Source organism: Canis lupus, chromosome 12 (assembly GCF_048164855.1).
Source record: "Canis lupus baileyi chromosome 12, mCanLup2.hap1, whole genome shotgun sequence".
Classification (NCBI taxonomy): domain Eukaryota; kingdom Metazoa; phylum Chordata; class Mammalia; order Carnivora; family Canidae; genus Canis; species Canis lupus.
The window spans coordinates 33,988,463-34,010,016 of NC_132849.1; the positions used below are offsets into that span (position 1 = coordinate 33,988,463).

General features: G+C 38.3%; 1 protein-coding gene and 1 long non-coding RNA gene across 7 annotated transcripts in view; one reads left to right on the forward strand and one right to left on the reverse strand.

Annotated features, from left to right (window-relative positions):
• Positions 1–21,554, reverse strand: part of ARHGEF33 (Rho guanine nucleotide exchange factor 33) — an 86,636-nt gene that overhangs the window by 31,779 nt on the left and 33,303 nt on the right. For all 4 annotated transcript variants that reach the window (XM_072770439.1, XM_072770442.1, XM_072770443.1 and 1 more), the window contains exons 5-11: positions 17,387–17,551; positions 16,950–17,071; positions 15,871–16,013; positions 12,946–13,005; positions 11,931–12,155; positions 6,922–7,051; positions 1,111–1,243 (exon numbers count right to left, since the gene is read on the reverse strand). In XM_072770439.1, coding sequence (XP_072626540.1) covers positions 1,111–1,243; positions 6,922–7,051; positions 11,931–12,155; positions 12,946–13,005; positions 15,871–16,013; positions 16,950–17,071; positions 17,387–17,551 — 978 coding nt within the window. The remainder of the gene's footprint in view (positions 1–1,110; positions 1,244–6,921; positions 7,052–11,930; positions 12,156–12,945; positions 13,006–15,870; positions 16,014–16,949; positions 17,072–17,386; positions 17,552–21,554) is intronic.
• The window catches only part of LOC140601485 (uncharacterized), a 47,514-nt gene that overhangs the window by 8,320 nt on the left and 17,640 nt on the right, over positions 1–21,554 (forward strand). For 2 of the 3 annotated variants that reach the window (XR_012004493.1, XR_012004494.1), the window contains exons 2-5: positions 1,132–1,218; positions 5,536–5,605; positions 11,703–11,773; positions 12,436–12,525. This is a non-coding gene — a long non-coding RNA (uncharacterized lncRNA). Of the gene's footprint in view, positions 1–1,131; positions 1,219–3,969; positions 4,456–5,535; positions 5,606–11,702; positions 11,774–12,435; positions 12,526–21,554 lie in introns of those variants that run through there. The other variant, XR_012004495.1, reaches the window with a different exon arrangement.

The following is a 21,554-nucleotide window of genomic DNA, read 5'->3' on the forward strand; positions in this document are numbered from 1 at the left end:
ACCAATGATTCTCAACTTCTTCCACTAATTGTGTATTTCCACCAAATGCTTATTCACCTATGCAATATGTTCCAGGAAAATAGTTCTCAGCTTCCAAAGTTATATTGCCACAGATACAACAATTCTCACCAAGAAAGCATACTGAATACAAATAAAAGTGATATTAGAGGGATTACATTACATCCATGTAAGTAAATAATTTGTAAACTATACAAGTAAATAATCCGTAAACTTTGTGTTATCACCTATCATTGAGAATCATTGATATATAGAGTTTGATTGCAGGCTAACTCTGCATGTTAATTTTGCAGCCCAATTTTAATTAGCCCACAGAATATTTTTAAAATTTCAAACAAAATTCTGGATTGCCAGTGTCTCTTAAAGTATCAGAAGATCTGGCAACTGTAATCCTTTCTTCCTGAATAATAATTGGATAGTATTTCCTGTAGAAAAGCATATATGCTCCACTTAAGCTCACCTCCCAACGATCCATATTGTATCACATTCTGCTTTCTTCCACTCATTTTTATCATTGCCTGGCCCTGTAGGCATTTGAGTCTGCAACCTCTGGCCTGGGTCATATTTTCTTTGCAGAACAGTATAGAGACTTGGAAACTTAGCAAAGTTTCCTTCCTTTTCTCCAAGGAAGTGAAAATAAAAAAACATGCAAGACAAATAGCTGCCCATCACATTTTCACAAGGAATGAAATAAGTGTGAAATACATATACATACACAAACCCTCCTGTATTTATTTCATATGTGTGAATGGATATATATATGATATATATATTTATTTATACATAAATGCACACATACGCAGATTCAATGAAGCAGTTATACATAGTACAGTGGGAAGCGATGGGCTGGAAGTTAGGAAACTTGGATCACAGGTCCACAACTACCTAGCTAACTCAGTGATTTCAGCAGTCTTTTCATGTTTCTGAGCTTTATTTCATTATCTGTAGCATGAGGAGGTTAGACTATACATCTCAACAGTTTTCCTAACTCTGAAAATCACTGATTTGAGGTTCTCCATTCAAAGAAGCAGACAAGGGGGACACAGATGCATGTAATTCAAACTTATAAAGGATTTTTCCAAAAAAACTCACCTCATCATTTGTTAACTTAAGGAATAAATCTCCAAGAACTCCTTGGCGTGGCCACTTTAGGACCCGTTCCTGCAGAGCATGAAGCAAATCGAGGTGCTGCTGGACAAGGTACCGTAAAGAGCCAGGGAAGAGGCTTGAAACAGAATAGAGATAGGATCACACAAACCAGGTGTAGAGAAGAAAAGACCCTATGAGAATATATGCAGGAGGTTCCATTTTCCCAGTCATTCAAAACATTTTGAGTCGCAGCTCTACATCAGGATTTTTTTTTTAAGTTTGACATTGTAGAGCTAATAGCAAATATCCTCAAGATGTAAAAAGACCGCATTAGGGGTGCCTGGGTAGCTCAGTTGGTCAAGCGTCCAACTCTTTATTTTGGCTTTCATGATCTCAGGGTCCTGGGATCGAGCCCCAAATTGGGCCCCACACTCAAGAGATTCTGCTTTAAAGATTCTTTCCCTCTGCCCCTCTACCCATTCTTGAGAGCATGCATGCATGCACACACACACACACACACACACTCTTTCTCTCTAAAATAAATAAATAAATCTTTTAAAAAAGGAATAAAGATAAAAAGACCCCTTTACCAATGGCTCCTCCACAATTGTGTATTGTACTAATAAAGAGCACATCGCTTAAATGGCTTTTTTTTAGTTTATTTATTTTATTATAATTATTATTATCTTTTTGATAATCTCTACACCCAATGCAGGGCTCAAACTCACAAACCTGAGATCAAGAATCACACACTCTTCCAACTGAGCCAGCCAGGTGCCCCGTGAGTGGCCTTTTAAAAGCCAAACTGTTATGCTCTTCTCATTTATGTGACAGTGGAAATTCTAAGGGAACTCTTTTGTAAAACTTTAAAGTTATTCCTGCTTGATGTGCAACATAGTCTACTCTAATTAATGCTGTATATGACAGTACTGAGGGGGCACTTGATCATTCTTAGCTACGAGGTAAGAGACTCTGATTTAGGTAAAAATGAAAATTTGTTTCAAGCTGGGAACTACATGCTCAGGGCATGGGCTTCTGAAAGAGCTCCTTCCCTTTCCTATTTCCAAGAGGAATACTGGGCAAGGACACAGTCTTACCCGGGGAAGCTGAGGACCAGGCCTGGCCTGCTACTCCTTGGAGCTTCACAGAGCCCCTCCCTCCTCTCACTTCCCTCTCCCCCATCCCACAGAATGTCTCAGGTTGGTTGGTTTGTTCGTATTTTTCTCCAGGGGAAGTGAAAGAAGGAAGAGAGGTGTCAGCAAAGGATGTGGTGGAGAGGAGAGAGAGAAAGAATCATGGCCAGAGGAAGACTGGATGGAGAGTGGCAGGGCAGTCAGGGACCTATAGGAATGAGGAAGGAAGCTGTAAGGAAAAGGAGTTTTGCTGGGCCAAAGCAAGGTTTGAAGCTCTAACTTGGTGACTTAATGGGAATTGAAAGCAGGTTCTCTTGTGCTTTCAAGACCACAGGTTTAACAAAGATGAAAGTGATCGCCTGCTTGTCACTGAGGGCTGAACTTATCTCGATATTCCCTCAGGGTCCAACGAGAATAAATTAGTGGGTCATTGGGGTGCTTTGCCAACCTGGAACAAATAGACCTTTGTTGAGAACAGTAGGAAGAACACTGGTTTGATAAGGAGTTTTTTTTAACCCCCTCCCAAAAATAAATAAATAAATACAAACATACATAAATACATAAATTAAAAAAATTTTTTTTTAAGTTTTCAACCCATCTTTACAAAAAGCAAACATTCCCCTGGGGCTACAGCTCAGAGAAGACACAGATACCAGAGAGAGTATCCAGCCCCCTGTGAAAAGATATAAGGATTCCTTCCCACTGGTCTCTATCCCTCCACCTCCTGTACCATTAGCCTTTACATAGGCAAACCCATGTCCATAAGCTCACATGGAGGGGCTTCCCAATTTGACTTCTTATGACTGACGCAGTGGGCTCAGAAGATCTAAGTAATCCCTGTCCAGACCAGAGGGAAGCTGGAAGGGTGGCTAGGAGACAGTCTGACTGGGAGGAGACCATAAAGCTGGTAGAGGAAAGCAAAGCTGACTGAACTGAAAAAGTAAAACACTGATCCAGCAAAAGGTCTAGATCTGAAAGATTGCTCCCCACCCAAGGCTGTCATGACTTTGGGTAATATTCCTGGGGTGACACTGAAAGATGTTAGGGCACCATGCCATGGTGAGATCTGACTGAGTTGGGTTGTCTGTATAGGTTATGTCATATCTCTTGGATTATCTCTTTTCTTTTTCTCTTTCTTTATTCTTTTTCTGGCCTCGCCTGGCCCCACCTGACCTGACCTTCTTTCTCTTTATTTTGAGAAAGTCAGCTTTCTCTATGCTGCTATGAGAAAGTCAGCTTTCTTTCTTCTGCTATGCTGCAACCAGTGTACTTGCAGAATTGGAGAGCTGGTAACTTGGTCAGAGTCCAGGTACTTCCTGGGCTGTCTGCTGGGGGTAATAGCTTGAGGTTTCAAGGTGAGGGTCAGAAAATGCTCCCAGCAAGTATTATGGAAACATGTAAGTTCCATGAAGAGCAATGACCTACAGTGGGTTCTATACTAAATATTGAAAAAAAAAGTTTTATTTAATAAGGATATTATTTGAAATCAGGGAGGAGTGTGGAGGAGGTGAGCCAGGAGATGGAGAACAGAAAGAGAAAGAAGCAACCAAGCAGTATAGACACACACATAACCTGTTTCATTGTTTTGCTTAGAGCCAGACCTGACTCCTAGAGACAACTTTTTCATAAGGATGAAAGTATTAAGTACTCAACTTCTTTTCTCTTCCTTACAAGGGATGAAATTCTAGCAACTGCATGAGTAGTTTATTCTTTTTAAAACCTTCAAGGTTATTTCAACTCCCACAATACAGTACTTAAACAAGGGAGATAAACCAAAAGCAATCAAGGAAAACCCACTTAGAGTTTCAAGTTAATAACTTAACTCTTGCCTGTCTAATTTTAGGCCAAAATAACTCCTGAGCTTCAACAGTGGGATGTAACCACATTTGAGGGGCATCAATAATGAAGCATGTGCCACCTGGTGGTGATCTGGAGCATACTGAGTGCTTGGTGAATTTGGAGCCGGAGTTTAGCTTAGAAGACTGGCAATACTTTCAGGCTGAGGTTGCCCTTCTTCACAAGTATTCAGACAGACAGGACTGTTTGATCCTGAGCTTGTAACTCTATCTAGAGGAATCATACCAGAAATATTCAAGAACTGCAACTTTTGTGATCCTCCAACAAATGAACAGTAGCCCACAAGTTCTACTCAAGACCTCAGCTGGCAGCTCAACCTCCTTTCGTTCAGCCAGGAGCAGGGCCGGCTTGACACAGGGTGAGGAGGCTCTTGAGGGCTTTACTTTTTTCTAGGGAAAAACGAAAGTTTTATTTTATAGATTTGAGAAGAGGTGGCAACCTCAGTTTTGAGTGGCAGGTTGTAGTTATGGTGGGTTTTATTTTTACCCCCAGGTTACTTTGCAGCAGGGGTAGAAAGTGCTGGTGGCTTGTAATGTATAATGGAAAAAATAGGAAATGTTACAATTTATTTTCATCTTTGCATGGGGAGAAATGCCAGTAGAGAAAAGGAATCATCTCATTCTGTTGTGTTACTTCATTCAGCTGGCCTATTTAAAGTGCACATGGAGGCTTCAGAAAGGCTTAGAAAAAAGAAGAAATGTAGTGAGTGAAGGAATTCAACAGAAATCTAACCCTGGGGTGGAAAAATGGCAACACTGCAAAGCTCAGACCTAGAGTCTTTGCATGAGTACTAAGAATATTGACTGAAAGCTTTTTCGTCTTGAGCTATGAAAAGAAAAAAGAGGGTTAGCTCAACAAATAACTAACATGAATAGCATTAGCACAGATATGAGACATAACTATTTTTCTTATTTTCATGGAGGATTGTGTGATAGTTTTAAACTTTTTCTAATCTCGGAATTTGAGAGAGCTCAGTCCTTCCTCAGTCATCGGTCAGTCATGGGAGAAGATCTTAGAGGAGAAGGAAGTGATGGCAAGTAGAAGAGAGCTTCAGTGAGTCAAGAACTCCTGACAGTGGAGTTGAAATCTGGGCTGTTAAGAGAGAACCCTACGCTGTGAAACAGGGACAGACAGAGTATGCTTCTGGCCGAGAAACTTGACATGTTGCTGTTAATCAGGTGATGTCTTTGAAATAATATGGTCCTCAGGGAAGTAGTGTGATGTAGAAAGGTCACAAGGACAGGGGCAGAGGGGCCTGGGTCCAAAGTCTGGAACTAATCAACTATGTGGCTTTAAATCCCCCCTGAACCTTAGTTTCTTCATCTATAAGGTAGGCTTCACAGGATTCTGGGGCAGATTTCATGAAGTTATAAACAAAGTGCCTGGTTACTGTGTTCCAAAGTAAATAATTCTCTCTCTTTCCATGCCCCATCCCTAGATTTTCAGAGACAAGGAAGAAATTCTGCTGGCTCAGAATCTTAGATGTGGAAGCAATGCTGCACCAAAAGGTAGACTTGCCTTTAGATTTGATTAATGTAAACCGAGCAGGTCTCTAGCAATGGCAAAATAGAGGCTAGGTCTCCAGTAGAGGCTGTGGAGACCTCTCAGAGGCCCAAAGGGGCAATGTGGGAGGGTAGGGCAAGCCAGATTGGAGTCTAGCAGGGGATTCAAGTGGCTAGACTGGGAAGGAATGACCAGCGTTGGAAGGAACCTGGGTGGCCACTGAGAGAGGGTGAAGCCCCATCCAGGGCCACTAGTGATCAGAGCTTTAGCTCACACCACTCTTTCTGTTCCTTGTTACTTTCTATACTTTGCTTACTTCAATTTTGCAGTAAAATGGTTCTTGAAAATAGTCAAGCCACTTTTGAGTTTGTCAGGGAATATTCCCTCACCTCAGCCATTTAGAAAGGGGGAGCATTGCGTTCTGGTAACTAGGTATACTTCTGGCAGCGGCAAAGCCAAGTAAAATTGGGGAATGGTAAAGAGCAGGAAAATGCAGTTAGGGACTTCCCTAGAAGGATTCATAGCTTGTGAACCACCAGGGTCTATTACCTGATAGACTGTTTAAACTATTAATGCTGCATTTATCTGTAAGAGTCCATAATTCAGACCTTCCATTTTTTGGATTGGCCTTTTCCTCAACTAATCTGATTACATCTTCATTATGTTAGTCTTTTCCACCAAATCAGAGTTTCCTCCTTCCTGTTTTTCTCAAAGGAGAAGAAGCAGAGGAGATATAAAGATTATGAGCAGAAGCAATCAAGGAGTGTTGTAATCTTGGAGCTAGCATGCTGTTATAATATACTGCAGACCCTGTGGAAGCACTGCCTCACCACACACACACACACACACACACACACACCAGTTGTGCACCGTCTAGTACTATGGGATCACCTGAACAAATAAGAAAGATCCAAGTCCAGAGTTATTCAGCCCTTTGCCATGTATCTAATGGCCACTTAATGCTCCAGACCTACATTGCATCCATTCCCTTCTACTTCTATGAGACCTGTGATCCCAGGAGGACATGCAGATGGCAACGAGAGCAATGTCTCCCTCACTGGAACATTTATTCTCCCTTTAGGTTCTTTACAGATATGCCAGGAACACTGAAGGTCTCAGAGACTATATTCCTTTTCTTATCTGCTGTAAGTCTAAATGTAAGACTTGCCAGGGGTTACCTGCTGTCACTGCCTACACTCTCTTCAAAGACTATTTCTGGAACTCTTTGCAGGTCCCAGAATTCCCAAAGTGAAAACAATAAACAACTTACCTTAAAATTTTAATCAATCTGAAAATCAAAGGCAATGAATACAATGGATACCTTCTCTCTTTGGAATTCCTCTTTCCATCTGACCCTTGGAATGTTGCCTTGATCTTCAGGATCAGAGAGATGTTGATGACATATTTTCTTTCTGATTCAAGGAGTTCTAGAGCCACAGTCTGTCTTTTAGCTTTAAAAACAAATCAAAGAGGGAATTTTTGTCAACCACTCCTTTCCAAAGCTCTGTGAAATGATAGAAAGCAATAAAAAGACATTGAAAGCAATAAAAAGAGACATCGGCAAGTTTTTGGAAGATGATAAACAGAGTGGAAGCATGGTAATTAATTCAGCTGAGTAAGGGCACAAAACTGTGGTGTTCTTGTCTGCAGATGGAAAATCTGCTGAGAAGCAGAAAGGCTCAAGGAGTAGAGGCACCAGGCATCATAGAAAGTGCAAATAAAGATCAATGCTGAAAACAGGACACAAGTCTTCATAAAGTGCAATTGGACTTCCAGGCCCCTACTCCCAGGCCAGATGACTTCCTCATTTACGCCCCATGGGAAAATGTGAAAAATTAAACTAGAGGGGCTCTTATCTCTGGGGTCTGGACTAAAGACATCGACCATAGAAGGAAGAGTTGAGATGCCAAAATGAAAACAAGGGGACTCAGAGAAGGCTTGCATAGTGATTGGGGAGATTCTTCTCAGCCCCTTCCCCTGCAGGTCTTCCCACAATACCAGTAGACAGACTTATACTCTCCAGGCAGGAGTCTGGAGGATCTTCCACCAAAGAAACTAAACTATCCAAGGGAAAAAGACCTACACTCACTGACATAAAGAAGTCACCTACCAAAAAGTTATTTTGCTACCTGCTTAGCCTATAGTGAAGCCTGTTTAACTGATAAGCTTGGCCAATATAGAATCTTGCAGGTTTTTTATTTAGGGCCTCATATATATATATATATATATATATATATATATATATATATATATATCAGCCAAGAATCCTCAGACATTTGAATCAACCTTACACCATAAAAAAAAGAGAAAAAAAGGTATATGTGCATTTTGAATAGAGACAATGCAGAGGCTGTAATGTAAAGCATGGTGACTATGATTAATAATATTGCCTTGCATAATTGAAAGTTGCTAAAAGAGTAGACATAAAAGTTCTCCTCAAAGAAGAAAGAAATGTTTACCTATGTGTGGTGATGATATTAACTAGATGTATTGTGGTGATCATTTCACAATATATACAAATATCAAGTCATTATGTTGTACATCTGAAACTGATATAATGTTATATGTCAATTGTACATTAAATAAAAAAGAGACAATGCAGAAACAAAACTTTTTAAAAATCCTATAATTAAGGGGCAGCCAGGTGGCTCAGTTGGTTAAGCGCCGACCATGATTTCAGGTCAGGCCATGATCTGGGGTCCTGGGATCTATGGAGCCCTGCCTTGGAATCCTTACTCAGCAGGGAGTCTGCTGAAGGATTCTCTCTTTCCCTCTGTGCCTCCTACCACTTGCACACTCTCCTTACATATATAAAAATAAGTAAATAAATCTCTTTTTAAAATCCTATAATTAATATCCTCAAAGAGATAAGAGAAAAACATTCTGCCCATTTAGTAGTTACAGTATGCTATATTTTTAAGAAAAGAGAACATTCCAAAAGAAGGAGAGAGAGAGAGAAGAAGAAGAAATTTTGGCATTTTTTCAGAGAAAAGAGTGGAAGATAAAGTCAAAGAGATTTCCTGCCTTCTTCCTCACTCCTCCCCAAAACAAGAAAGAGACATGTTGAAGAAAAAGAGACTAGAAGTGAAGAAGAGGTAGTGAAGAACATCAATCCAAGAGACCCAACATCAAATTAGTTATTAGAAATTTCAGAGAAAAGAAGAAAATGGATGTGAAGATACTATCAAATTAATAATAGAAAAAAATACCAGGACACACTTTTCTAGAGGAAAGGGCCCTACCGTGTTCAGCATAATTAATGAAAAAGACTCAAACTTCTGTGAAACTTTAGCACACCAAAGGTAAAAAGAAGATGCTAAAAATTACCAGAAAGAACAATCAGGAAACAAAGTACTAGGGATCAGAATGGTATTGGACTTTCCAATAGTAACATTAGACATTAGAGGACAATGGAACAATTGCTTCAAAATGATGAGGGAAAAAATATTTTGTATTCACCTAAATTATCAACAAGTATGTGGAAGCTACTGGACAATGAGTTCCATCAAACAAGGAGTAAACCAAGAAACCAACAAAGACACACAAGATAAAAGCAAACAAACAGGAATCTGACATTGGAGAACTATGAAAGAAATTTTTAGGAAGAGTGGAAAGTCCCAGGATGGCAGCAGTGCAACAGACCAGGATGGGGTAGGATGATAGATTCTCTAGGGCAAATGCTTTGGTGGGGGGAAAGAAGAAGAATATAAATGATAGATTTCCCATTACATTGCTAAGAAAAATTGAAGGGGACCTATATAAAGGGAGACATATCCCATGTTCTTTGATTGGAACACTCAATACTGACAAGATATAAATTCTCTACTAATTGGAATAAAAAGAACATAGAGTCTAGAATTAGACCCACCCATATGTGAATCACTTGATGCTCTCTACACAATTTAATATAGAAAGAAAGATATTTTTGATAAATGGTACTCAAGCAACTGGATAGACATATAGGGAAAAAAATGAACTCGGACTCTTTCCTCACACCATACATCAAAATCTATTCAAGATAAGTAGTAGGTTTGAGCTCCTGACTGGCTCAGTTAGCAGAGTATCTGACTCTAGATCTTGGGGTCATGAGTTTGAGTTCCACATTGGGTGTAGAGTTTACTCAAAAAACATCTAAAAAAAGATAATAGATCTAAATGTGAAAGCTAAAACTATAAAAATTCTCAAAGAAAACATACTAGAATATCTTCACAACTTTGAGATAGGCAAAGATTTCTTGGAAGGACACATAAGTTAGAATCTATATAAAAAGTTTAAAATGGATAAACTTCATCAAAATTAAGAACATCTATTCAGCAAAAGACTATTAAGAAAGTGAAAAGGCAAGCCACATACTGGAATAAAATATTTGCCACACAGATAAAGAACTCATATCCAAAATATATTAAGAAATTCTCTAATAATAAAGAACTCATATCCAAAATATATTAAGAAATTCTACTAATTGATAATAAGAAGATAATGCACTTTAAAAGTTGGACAAAGGGCAGCCTGGGTGGCTTAGCGGTTTAGTGCCGCCTTCAGCCCAGGACCCAATCCTGGAGACCTGGGATCAAGTCCCATGTCGGGCTCCCTGCATGGAGCCTGCCTCTCCCTCTGCCTGTGTCTCTGCTTCTCTCTTTCTGTGTGTCTCTCACGAATAAATAAATAAAATCTTTTAAAAAAATAAATAAAAGTTGGACAAAGAACTTAAATAGGCACTTCATAAAAGAAGATGTACAAATAACTAATAAGCACATGAAAAGATGCTCAACATCATTAGTGATCAGGGAAGTGTAAATTAAAACTACAATGCCAGCACACCCCTATGAGAATGGCAAAAATTAAAAAGACTGACCATACTTACTAACTGTGGTCATTATATTCCATCTAGTAACTCAAAGACATTACTGGGTAGAATATAAAATGTCCCAACCACTTTGGAAAACTTTGATATTTTCTTTCAAAGTATAACCTAATCCTATCCCATAATCTAGAGATTTTACTCCTGCGTGTACACCCAAGACAAATGAGGCCATACATCCAAAACAGATTTGTACAATATTCATTTCAGTTTTACTTATAATAGCCCTAAACTGGTAACAATCCAAATGTCCTTCAACAAGAAAACAGTTAAGCAAACTGTGGTAAATTTATTCAATGTGACTGAAAAAAAGGAATGCACTACTGAGTGAATTACACACAACACATTATATTGAAAGAAGCCTGACTCAAAAGAGTACACATTGTATTATTCCCTCTGTATGAAGTTCAAGAACAGACAAAACTAATTTACAGTGATGGAGTCAGAATAGTGGTTCTTCAGGTGGTAAAGTGCATGAGAGAACTCTCCGGGGTAACAGAAATACTGTATTACTGTATATCTTGATCCAGGTAGTGATCACAAGGGGGTATATATACATATATAAAAAGTCAATGAACTTAAGCTTTGTGAACTTTGCTGTATGTAAATTATCCCCCAGTAAGGTACTGATAAAAAAAAAAAAAAAAGTAGGGACGCCTGGGTAGCTCAGTGGTTGAGCATTTGCCTTTGGCTCAGGGCGTGATCCCAGGGTCCTGGGATCGAGTCCCACATTGGGCTCCTTGCATGGAGCCCGCTTCTCTTCCCTTTGCCTGTGTCTCTGCCTTTCTCTTTCTGTGTGTCTCTCATGAATAAATAAATAAAATCTTAAAAAAAAAAAGGCAGCATAAACTTGTTTGAAAACATGGAAGCAATTACCAGAAGGAATTGAAAACAATGTAAAGTGGTTACTGTTTTCTTCATAATAAACCTTTCAGTGCTATTTAATTTTTCATGTGTTTGATAGTAAAAATTAATTTTTAAAAATTATCTTCCACAAAATAGTTGGAGAGAAATGCCATAGTGTGACATATAATGAGTGTTATGTAGCAACTTGTGATTCAAAGGAGTGGAAGGAAGGAAAACAGGAGGGAGGGAGGGAGGGCAGACCCTGTTGCAGTGCTTGATATTTTGGTGGTAGACTACTGATGCAAGAGGCACATACTGAAGATTTCACACCACTGAATAAATCATAAAATTCTGCCCTCTTCTCCAACAACTTTATGCCTTTTTTTCCTCCCAAGGCACTGCATTACTAAATGTCATGGATATCCAGAATCAAGGTGGTTGTCCCAAGCTGGCCATGTGACCTCAGGTGAGTCCCTTCATCTCTATTGGCTTTAGTGTTTGTCTGAAAAGGAAATCAGATACCAGGTGGTCTTGTAGGTCCACTGAATCTAAATTGCAAGGGTTCTAGCCACTAGATTTCCTGTTCTTCAAATTTTCAGCCTATATTTCCTCTTGGGACTTACCAGCTAAAGAGGTTTCACATAAAACATTTTCCAAGGAGCTGTGTCTGCCCTGGCCAGCATCCTTGAGTTTATCTGGGTGGTCTTTTGTGACATATTCGTCACCCCATTCTTTACCATCCTTAGGCTGCCTCCACACACCAGATGACAGATGGCTCTTGGATTGGATATCAGCCGAGAGGCAAGACTTTAGGTTTTCTTCTGCTTCTGGAGTTGTTGGGTTCATTCCTGAAAAATAACACCTGCCATCAAGATCCAACTTTTTAAAAACAAATTATATTTGTTATGAACTCATAAATATTATGCCCCTGTTTGAGTACAAACTATCCCTTGAGGATTAAATACATCAGTTGCAAAGGATCACCTCTGTCTGTTTCTGGCCTATATATATCCTCTACTCTCTGTAGGTAATCTCTACTAAATAAGGCATTTAAACAAATAAATTTATAAAATAATATAATTAATTTGTAGTAGTATGCATTGACTCCTTATATCTCCTTCCTTTTAGGTGAGCACACCAGGGGAAAAAAATATAGAATAAGAAAGATGCTGAAAGCAATGTTTTCTTTTGGAATTTGTCTTCCTTGGCTCCATAATGGTAAGTTGAAAAAATGAAGGAAGAATGGAAGGTGGGAAGATGAAATAATTTACAAAATACAGATGAATTTTCAATATTAAGTAAATAACTTTTAAATTAAATAAACTATAAAATGTGTCCGTAGGAAACTGATGTCGTGCTACGTATACATGTGAGTTTGTCAGTGAGTATTATTTCATTGATAATTTAAATGAGCCAGAAAGAACCAAGAATACTAGGTGTCTTAAACATCTCCACCCCTTCTGTCTCCTTGGGTTTAACTGAGTCACTGACTTACTCCACTATACATCTTGGATTCTTAGTAACCATTAGTAACTCTTGCCTGAGTTCTTTCAAGCCTGGTTTGGGCCTGAGGGAATAAGAGGAGGGAAAGGGTAGATATTGATAGAAGAGAAGAGAACTAAAAACAGAGCTACTTACCAGGACCTATCATCCCCTTCACATTACTATCTCCCACATGCATGGATCTGGACTCTTGGGCTATAAAGAAAGGAAAGCTTTCAATCAGTATTTCATTCCACTAACAGGAGCTGGCCATCTTCTATGAGATGCTCTCTTTTATGCTCTCTCCCTCAGTAAACTGTCAGGAGTTTACTAAGGGAGACAGCGCAGCAAAAAATAAAATAAATATCAATATAGTGGCAAGCTGTTTTCCCATTTGTAAGAAGATATAATAAGTGGCACTCACCTCATAGACTTCCAAAGAATTAAATCAATTAATATGTGTAAATTGCACAGAGTAAGAACTAAATTATTGTCTAACTATGATGGTGAGGATGGTGATGATGAAAAGAGCTGGAATGATGCTGTTCAAATGTAAGTCAGACCCTGTCACTCCTCTGCTTAACAATGGATTCCTGTGTCCGCATAAAAGCCAAAGGCTTTATAATGACCATGAGGCCCTAAAATATCTGTCCCCTCCTCTGCCTGCTATTTTTTTCTTTTCTTAAATCCTCATCTCCTATTGTCTCCCTTGGTCACTCTGCTCTAGCACCACTGCTCCTTCTCCAACTTGAACATCTCAATTATGTTCCCGCTAGGACCTTGGCATGGGCTGATCCCTTTCTTCCCCTCAGTATGCATAAGCTCACATCCTCACTTCCTTCAGGTCTTTACCTGACACCCTCTCTAAAATTATACCTGTGTTTCCTTATTTTTCTCCTTATGACTAACATACTACACATTTTATCTGTCTCAGTTCATTGTCTGCTTTTTTCAGAACAAAGGCTCCATGAGAGCAGGAATATTTGTTGTTTTGTTCATTACCATCTCCCACCATCTAAGTCTGTGTCTGGGGTGATGGATGGATAGAAGGAAAGAGAAATGGATAGTGGAACAACCAACACCTTGACTGCAATCTCATGAAAGACCTGGAGCCAGAGGCACCCACAAATTCCTGCCTCAAAGAAACTATAACATAATGAATGTTTGTTATTTTAAGCTACTGAAGTTTGGAGCAACAAACAACAATTGAGCCATTTTATGATTAACAGAGAGTAAGCCAACCCTTCCTGAAAGTTTAGCCCTTAGATCCTGAATTTTAACATAACCTACCACCAATCATACCCAGAATTTCTTACTATGGCACATTATTTCCAAATTCTGCAGTAACTTGGTTGAATAAACTATAATATATAAGCCATGCATATTATAACAGGGAAGGAAGGAGGAGTTGCCACCACACAGCTAATTGAACTCCATCTGAACACTTTGAATATAAAATTTTTAATCTTTTATCTTGTGAACATGTTCAACTTCCCTAGACCTGGCATTGATCTGACCTCTACTTTTCAAGGCCATCCTGTATTCTATCCTAATAAGACTATCCTTTCATATCCTGTTCTTCGTGACACGGAGCAAAGAAAATAGAACCACCTGTGATTAACCCACTCATTACCCAGTTGGGTTGGTGAGTTTTCCATCAGTCTCTAGAGTAACTACTCAAAGGGGTAAAAACACTAAAAAGAAAAAAAAGCATTTTCATATTTTGAAGTTAAACTGATTAAAAGCCATCTGATTTAGATTTTTATTTATATTTTTATATTTAGTTGTTCAAAAAAGATTTATTGTCTAGGAATATATTGTGCCTTACAATATATTGAGGAGCCCCTGAGGAGCTTACAATTGATTAAGAAGTCCTTGAGCTTCTTTTGGAGACTTTCTATATGTGACCAAAAAAAAAGAGGACAATTCCTCTAAACAACATTAATGTCTACACTCTCTGGCATACAAGGTGCTTTGCTAGACGGTGCTGAGCATACAAAGATGTAGCAAACGCGTAACCAGACATGGGTACAGATGGAGGTAACTGGATGGAAACCCAGTTTCTGTAGGACTGCCCAGGAACAATTTTCTAGCATCTGCTTTATTATCCTTCAGTGCAAGAGTGTGGCTAGTGACTGTCAGCCCACAGGCAGCATCAGCTCTTGTTATCCAGAGAAAGAGGGGTGCAGAGCTACATTGCCACTGACATCACTGCCCACCAGTTAAGGCAGATATGATTTTCTCCTATCAGTGAAACCTTGCTGAAAAAAAAAAAAAACAGAACACACAATTTTATGCTAAGAATATGCCTATCTTTAAGATGTTTATGTTTATGCAGGGAGATGAGGATTGAGAGACAATGTAGAAAATAAAATGAGTTATTAGAATGAATAATTTTTTGTAACATTTTTCTCCCGGGGTTAGTATTTGAAATTTAGAAAACCCAGGTAAGTATTTTCCCCCAAAAGAAAATCTTTTAGGGGCGCCTGACTGGCTCAGTGAGTTAAACATCTGCCTTCAGCTCAGGTCATGATCCCAGGGTCCTGGAATTGAGCCCCACTTCCACGTTGGGCTCTCTGCTCAGTGGGGAGTCTGCTTCTCCCTCTCCCTCTGCTGCTCCCCCTGCTTGTGCTCTCTTTCTCTCTCTTTCTGATAAATAAAATCTTTTTTAAAAAATCTTTTAAAATTGGGCAGATTCTCTTGATCTTGTAGAATCCTCTGGATTCTTTTTTTTTTTTTTTTTTTACTTATTTATTCATGAGAGACACACAGAGAGAGAGAGAGAGGCAGAAATGCAGGCAGAGGGAGAAGCAGGCCCCATGCAGGGAGCCCAATGTGGGACTCGATCCTGGGTCTCCAGGATCAGGCCCTGGGCCGAAGGCAGGCGCTAAACCGTTGAGCCACCCAGGCCGCCCAATCCTCTAGATTCTTATAAATTCCAGTTACAGGAGGAAAAATTCTGAGCAATACATCATTTTCCTATAATAAGGATGGAGGACATAAGCCCATTCTCACTATTACTTAAGCTTTAGGAATCAAGGGGAAAGACTTGGCTAATTCAACATGATTTGCAAAGTGTACCTTTTTCATAAGCCTGAGAGGGCAAAAGGTTTGTAAAGTCTTCACTTGGAAGAACAGGCTCAGGGATATTGATTGAACGGAAAGGACTTCCTTGTGCTTGAGCAGGCCCAGCCTGTGAGCCATGTTCTTCTTTTTGAGTTTTCCTGGGGAAGGAAAACAAAGAGTCTGAATGCCTGATGGGTTAAGAAGAAAATCAGTTCAGAATAATTTAAGAAAAATTCTGAATTATTAAGTTGGGCCATACAAAAGTGCTGTTTTTGTAAATTAAAAATAGTTAGATATTAGCAGTTCTTAGAGTTCAATTTAATTCATCTCCAAAGCTGGAGAAAAGATTTCAAATACATACAAATCACATCCTAATTGTAATATCTATATTTTTTGTTTTTCTGTTACTGGCTTCCTTGTCATCGGGATCTCTACAGTTTGCAATGATGATAATTTGCTTCGGATAATGTACATTCATTTAACAAAGCAACACAAAGATACCAAGAGGCAGCAGGTCTTCCAGCTGCAAACAAGAAGCCATTCTTCAGGGCCACAGAAATATTATTTTCATATTTTTCTATTTTAAATTCGATAATTGAAAAACATAATAATGATCATATATGTTTAATGGTGAAATTTAATTGATTCAACCTGATTGAGACGTTAACACAAATTTTATTTTCAACAGTAGAAGTAAACTAGGTGTAGCATTACAGAAATTTTAGAAAATGAATAAAAAAAGAAAATAATTAGTGACCCCATTATATTAAGACAATAGTCACTATTTTTAAATATATCTCTATAGTTGTTATCTTACACATTTTTACAGTTGAAATAAAATACCACATGCCATTTTATATCATTTTCATTTCACTTCCTATTGTGTTAAGTGCATTTTCCATGTAATAATTACCTTCCATTTTTAATATTAACCAATTTTTATTATTCTATAACCTCCATCACATGCTGAGTGGCAGATTCCAGAAGTATATAGGCAGTTAGCTCTCTGTGTATTGGGGAAGGTATTCTCCATGTCACTTTACAAGCTACTGCTTATGGGTTTGCCTTTGGCCAATTTTGTGTAAAACACTCACTTGGCTTTAACTTTTCGAGATTCTCTTCGCTTTTCCTGCTGAAGCTGTTCAATTTTCTGTTGCATTTCTTCTTGTTTGGAAGTGATGGCCTGAATCATTGACATGGCATTGCTCAGCTCTTCCTAAAAAATAGGAATCGATACATATTTAATGTGATAAAAGGGATGAAAGGATATATAATATGATATCTAGTACACAGTAAGCTTTTAATACATATTTGTTGAATGAATGAATGAATGAGAGATGAACATCTTATTTCTATTGTGGCCTATAATTTTAACACCAAGATCCAAAAAAGAAAAACAGGAAATAGAGTTTTGTTTCATGATAATTAGTGAATGGGTCAGAAGGAAATTCTTTTATTTGGCTGCCACACAAAAAGGTGTTTTCTACTTCTGTTACTCTCTGCTTAGCAGGGAAATAGAAGAGGAGCCTACCTTGAAATAGTTTAATGAATTCTTCATCTCAGTAACTTTTTCTTCCATGGAACATCGGCAGCTCTTAACCTTCTCTTCCAAAGCATATTCTCCATGTTGAATTCTTGACAGTTCTTGCATTGCTTCTGTGAAACCAGTTTTAAGTTCAGAGGCCAAGGCCTGCAACTAAATAATAATCGCCAAGAGTGAATTAAATTTGCTAGAAACTATTATAAATATTACCATTGGCCCCATGAATTTTCCTTTGTTTGAGAAACCAGGCTCCTAAAAATCTATAAATTTCATTTACTAGTAGACTTAAGTTTAGACAACATAAGGCAACTTTAGCTCCATTTAGGGAAAAGAGAGTTTTTTTATATAGCACTTGCAGAAGTTTGACAGTGACAAGCAAGCAAGCAATTAATTAAGTTTACAAGTGCTCCTGTGAGCTACTGTTTATTCTAACACATTTGATTAAAATGAGATTTACTTGAAAGGCAACTATGCATGTTGAATACAATCTTGATCCAGTAACTCTTTGAATCCCATGAAAGAAGGGGTGGATCATATTATCCTTGGTGTTATAAGAAGATGAAGAAATTCAGTTATTTTTCCTTTAAAAAATTAAATGATAAAAAGAGTAAAAACTAAGCATATCTAAGAATTTCTTTGAAAGGGAAGAGGAGATATATATATATATATATATATATATATATATATATATATATATATATAAATAAACTGGATGATGTGGAAAAGGAGAAAATGGCATTTGCAGTGGCAAGAAATAGCTACAGTGTTAGGAGCTCAGCACGCTGTTGATAGTGATGTTGCATTATCTTCAAGAGTCAAGCTTGGCTGTGTAGGAGTGCACACATTGGACTTCTGTTGTCAACTTCCACATCATGAAAAAGGTATTAATTTTGGAGTCAGGGTACAAATCCTAGCTCTCTCCTATAAGAAGTAAGACCTCAGGCAAGTTAGTTAACCTCTTTGTAGCAATCTCCTCCTGCATAAAATAACTACTGTGACACCTATTTCACAGGGCTGTCTGGAGAATTAAATGAATAAATGTAGGCAAGTTTCCTGCCACAGTGCATGCTTGGTACATTGAAGGTGTTCAAAAAATTTTATTTCTTCTCCCCCTTTAAGTACCACATCAAAAAGTTAAAGCACAAACAGAAATGTGGAGAAAATGGAGCACTTCTAAAAGTTCAAGTTTTTTTTATTGAACAAACAAAAAAAAAGCATTTTCAACAGACAAAGAGTTAAGATAATAACAATAAGATAATAACATTATTTTCTTGAAATTCATGATCTTACACTCTACTAAGGAGAGGAACTCTTGGCTCCAGTTCTCTCTTCAAAACAGAATTTTTAACAAAATTAACAAAATTCCTTCAAATGTGTACTTCTAAACATTTTCAGAATCTGGTTATCCAAATGATTCCAACTTGCAATGATACCTCCCACTATAAAATTATTTGATCTCCTACACCACATTTTGAAATATAAGGTTTTGTGGTTCACTGTACCTCACCAAGTTTTCTTTCAAGGGCCCGGAATAGGAAGAAATAAGAGGAACCAAAGAGATCATTCTGAAGATAAAAGTGGGATCTGCCAAGTGTTCAGGGCTGGAAGCCTGAGAAACAACATGAGCAATCTGTATTTTGCTCCAATCATTCTTAATTTTAATTAATCTTTGTGATGGATTTTAGTACGTGTCCTAATCTAGTCATCATAATGGATGAAATCACCAGGTCAACTACTTTTGATCTGGTAATTCTTGTGATGCAAATTCATCTTCAGTGAACAAAATAAACAAAACTGATGGCAATATAATATCAAAGCAAAAATTGTGCAAGTTTTCAAATTGAAGAAAGGAAACCTGACCTTCATTCAGGTGCTCTGAGGTAAGTTCAAATTTCCTGTTTGAAAAAGAAAGGGAACCACCATCCAACAGAAATAGGTTTCACTATCACTGCTCCCTTAGGGGGATATGTAGAGATTCCCCCAGGAACCAAAAGGCAGCAGTAGGATCCTAGGGGAAAGGATTTTTCCTCGCCTGAAGAACCCCAGCTCTCAAAAAAAAAATTGAGTTTCCCCCAACAATCTGGTTATATGGGGACCTTGAGATTTCTGAAACCATTTTAAGCTATGAGCCCATTTCCTTCCTATGTATTACTTTGAGCCCCTTGGGTACTGAAGTAGCACTACTGCCTTATAAACAGCTTCACAAACACTGAAAAGCCAGGAAGGGAATGCCATTAGTGAGAATCATCACACGCCTGAACCAACATGCTACTCTTTAGATGCATGCGACTCAGTATCTTTAGCTGCCACAGACTGGTTTTCCAATACTCACTGGCCATTCCTTGTGAATAAAAAAATACTCTGAGGACACGGATGTAACATCTTTTTTTTTCTGCTCTCCCTTCAGCTCTCTCATTCGACAGCCCACAGCCCACCCCAAGGATTAGAAATGGGTGTCTACCTTGTTCTCCAGCGAGTTGAACACGTTCCTCATCTCGTTGATTTTTTCATGAAGCTGCTCTAGAGAGGTTATGATCCCTCCATCCTGCCGCTGGAGGCGGGCTCCCACTGGAGGCAGGTTCAGGGAAGACTTGTACTTCGAAGCCTAGGGCACCACAGAGGGCATCTTACGCTCAAAGAAATAGGGGAGACGAGTCCGAATTCTTCCTATTTCCTGTCCTCAATTTCTGTTGCTCAATTTTCTTTACTTTCTTGGCTTCTGATCTCTTCTCGAGGTCAATTTTAATCAATGTCTTCCCATCTTTTTTTTTCCACCAAAGATCCCTCAAACTACACTTTCATAAATTATGCAAGTTGTTCCAACTTGTTTTTCACATAGATTTGTCCTTTGTTCTGTTCCATAATCAAGGTCAAAGGCTACAATGGGGCAAACTCAGGGGCCTGTGCCTGTGCCTTGAGATCCTAGCTAAGTCACAAATGTCAAGATTTGAGAAAGCTCCACATGGCAGGCCACATTCCTACAACACCTGACTACAGGCTCTACGAAGCAGCACATGATGGCAAGGATGCCAACGTAATTGCTTTGGTTTCCCCCAAACCAGGGTTTGTACAGAGGAAACACAGTTTTTCTGCCAACTGTCATCTTAATATTAGTTCTTTTTATTAATCCCCAGAAATGCAATAACTTAATACAAAAAGTGGGCAGCAAGTCGTTTTAACAGTCAAGAGTAAATTTCCCAAATCTACTCCTCTACACTCCCTGCAAAAGTTGACCCTTCATGACATTCTTGCAGGGCATTATTGAAGCTGGTATGAGGCTTGTTGTGCCAGTTTATCTTATTGATCCCTGGATGCACCACAGGCCTAGTAGAATTCATTTCTCTGGTATTGGAAGACATTCCTCAATGGCAAAAAGAGACTGAGGCTCAAACAGGACTTACAAATTGCAGAAAACTTTCAACGACAGTTTTAATGATGAAACCTATTACTGTAGGACTGGTTCCCATAGTTTTTTAGTTAGGAGTCGTTTTGGTACATAACTCTTTTTCTTAAATGATTTTCATTAGAGAGAAAAAGAAAAAAGAAAAAAGAACTTCAAATCTCCTTACTTTAATACAATTGCGAATGTTTTGGCATATTTCCTTCTGTTTTGTTCTGTGAAAGTAAGTGCAGACATTTATATAGTTGAAATCACACGACAGATTTATTTTGATTCTGCCCCCCTTTTTTGCAAAACACTCTTATAAACCCTTTTTCATAGACTTCAAATTTTTTTCTCTATTTTTAATGGTTGCTCAATATCCCAACCAATGGATGTGCCAGAGTTTATCCACTCATTCACTCTTCTTGGAAATTCATGTTGTTTATAATTTTTCAATATTATAAATAATGCTGATCTACAATACATTTTATTTAAATTTTTGTATGTATTTCAAATTATTTCCTTAGGATAAATTCCTAAATATGAAATTACTGTGCGTTTAAGGATGTTGGGTAGTATTTGATCCAAAGGGCTAAATTAGTGTATTTAGAAAAACAAAATGCATAGAATATAAGTAATATAAATGGAGGAAACTGCAATGTTTACATTCCTACAAGCGAGCCAAAAACACAGTTGGAATTCACATCATTAGGCGGGAGTTGAGCTAGGACCAAGATGGTGCAGTTGCCATATCTGTTGCCTTGATTGTTGCCC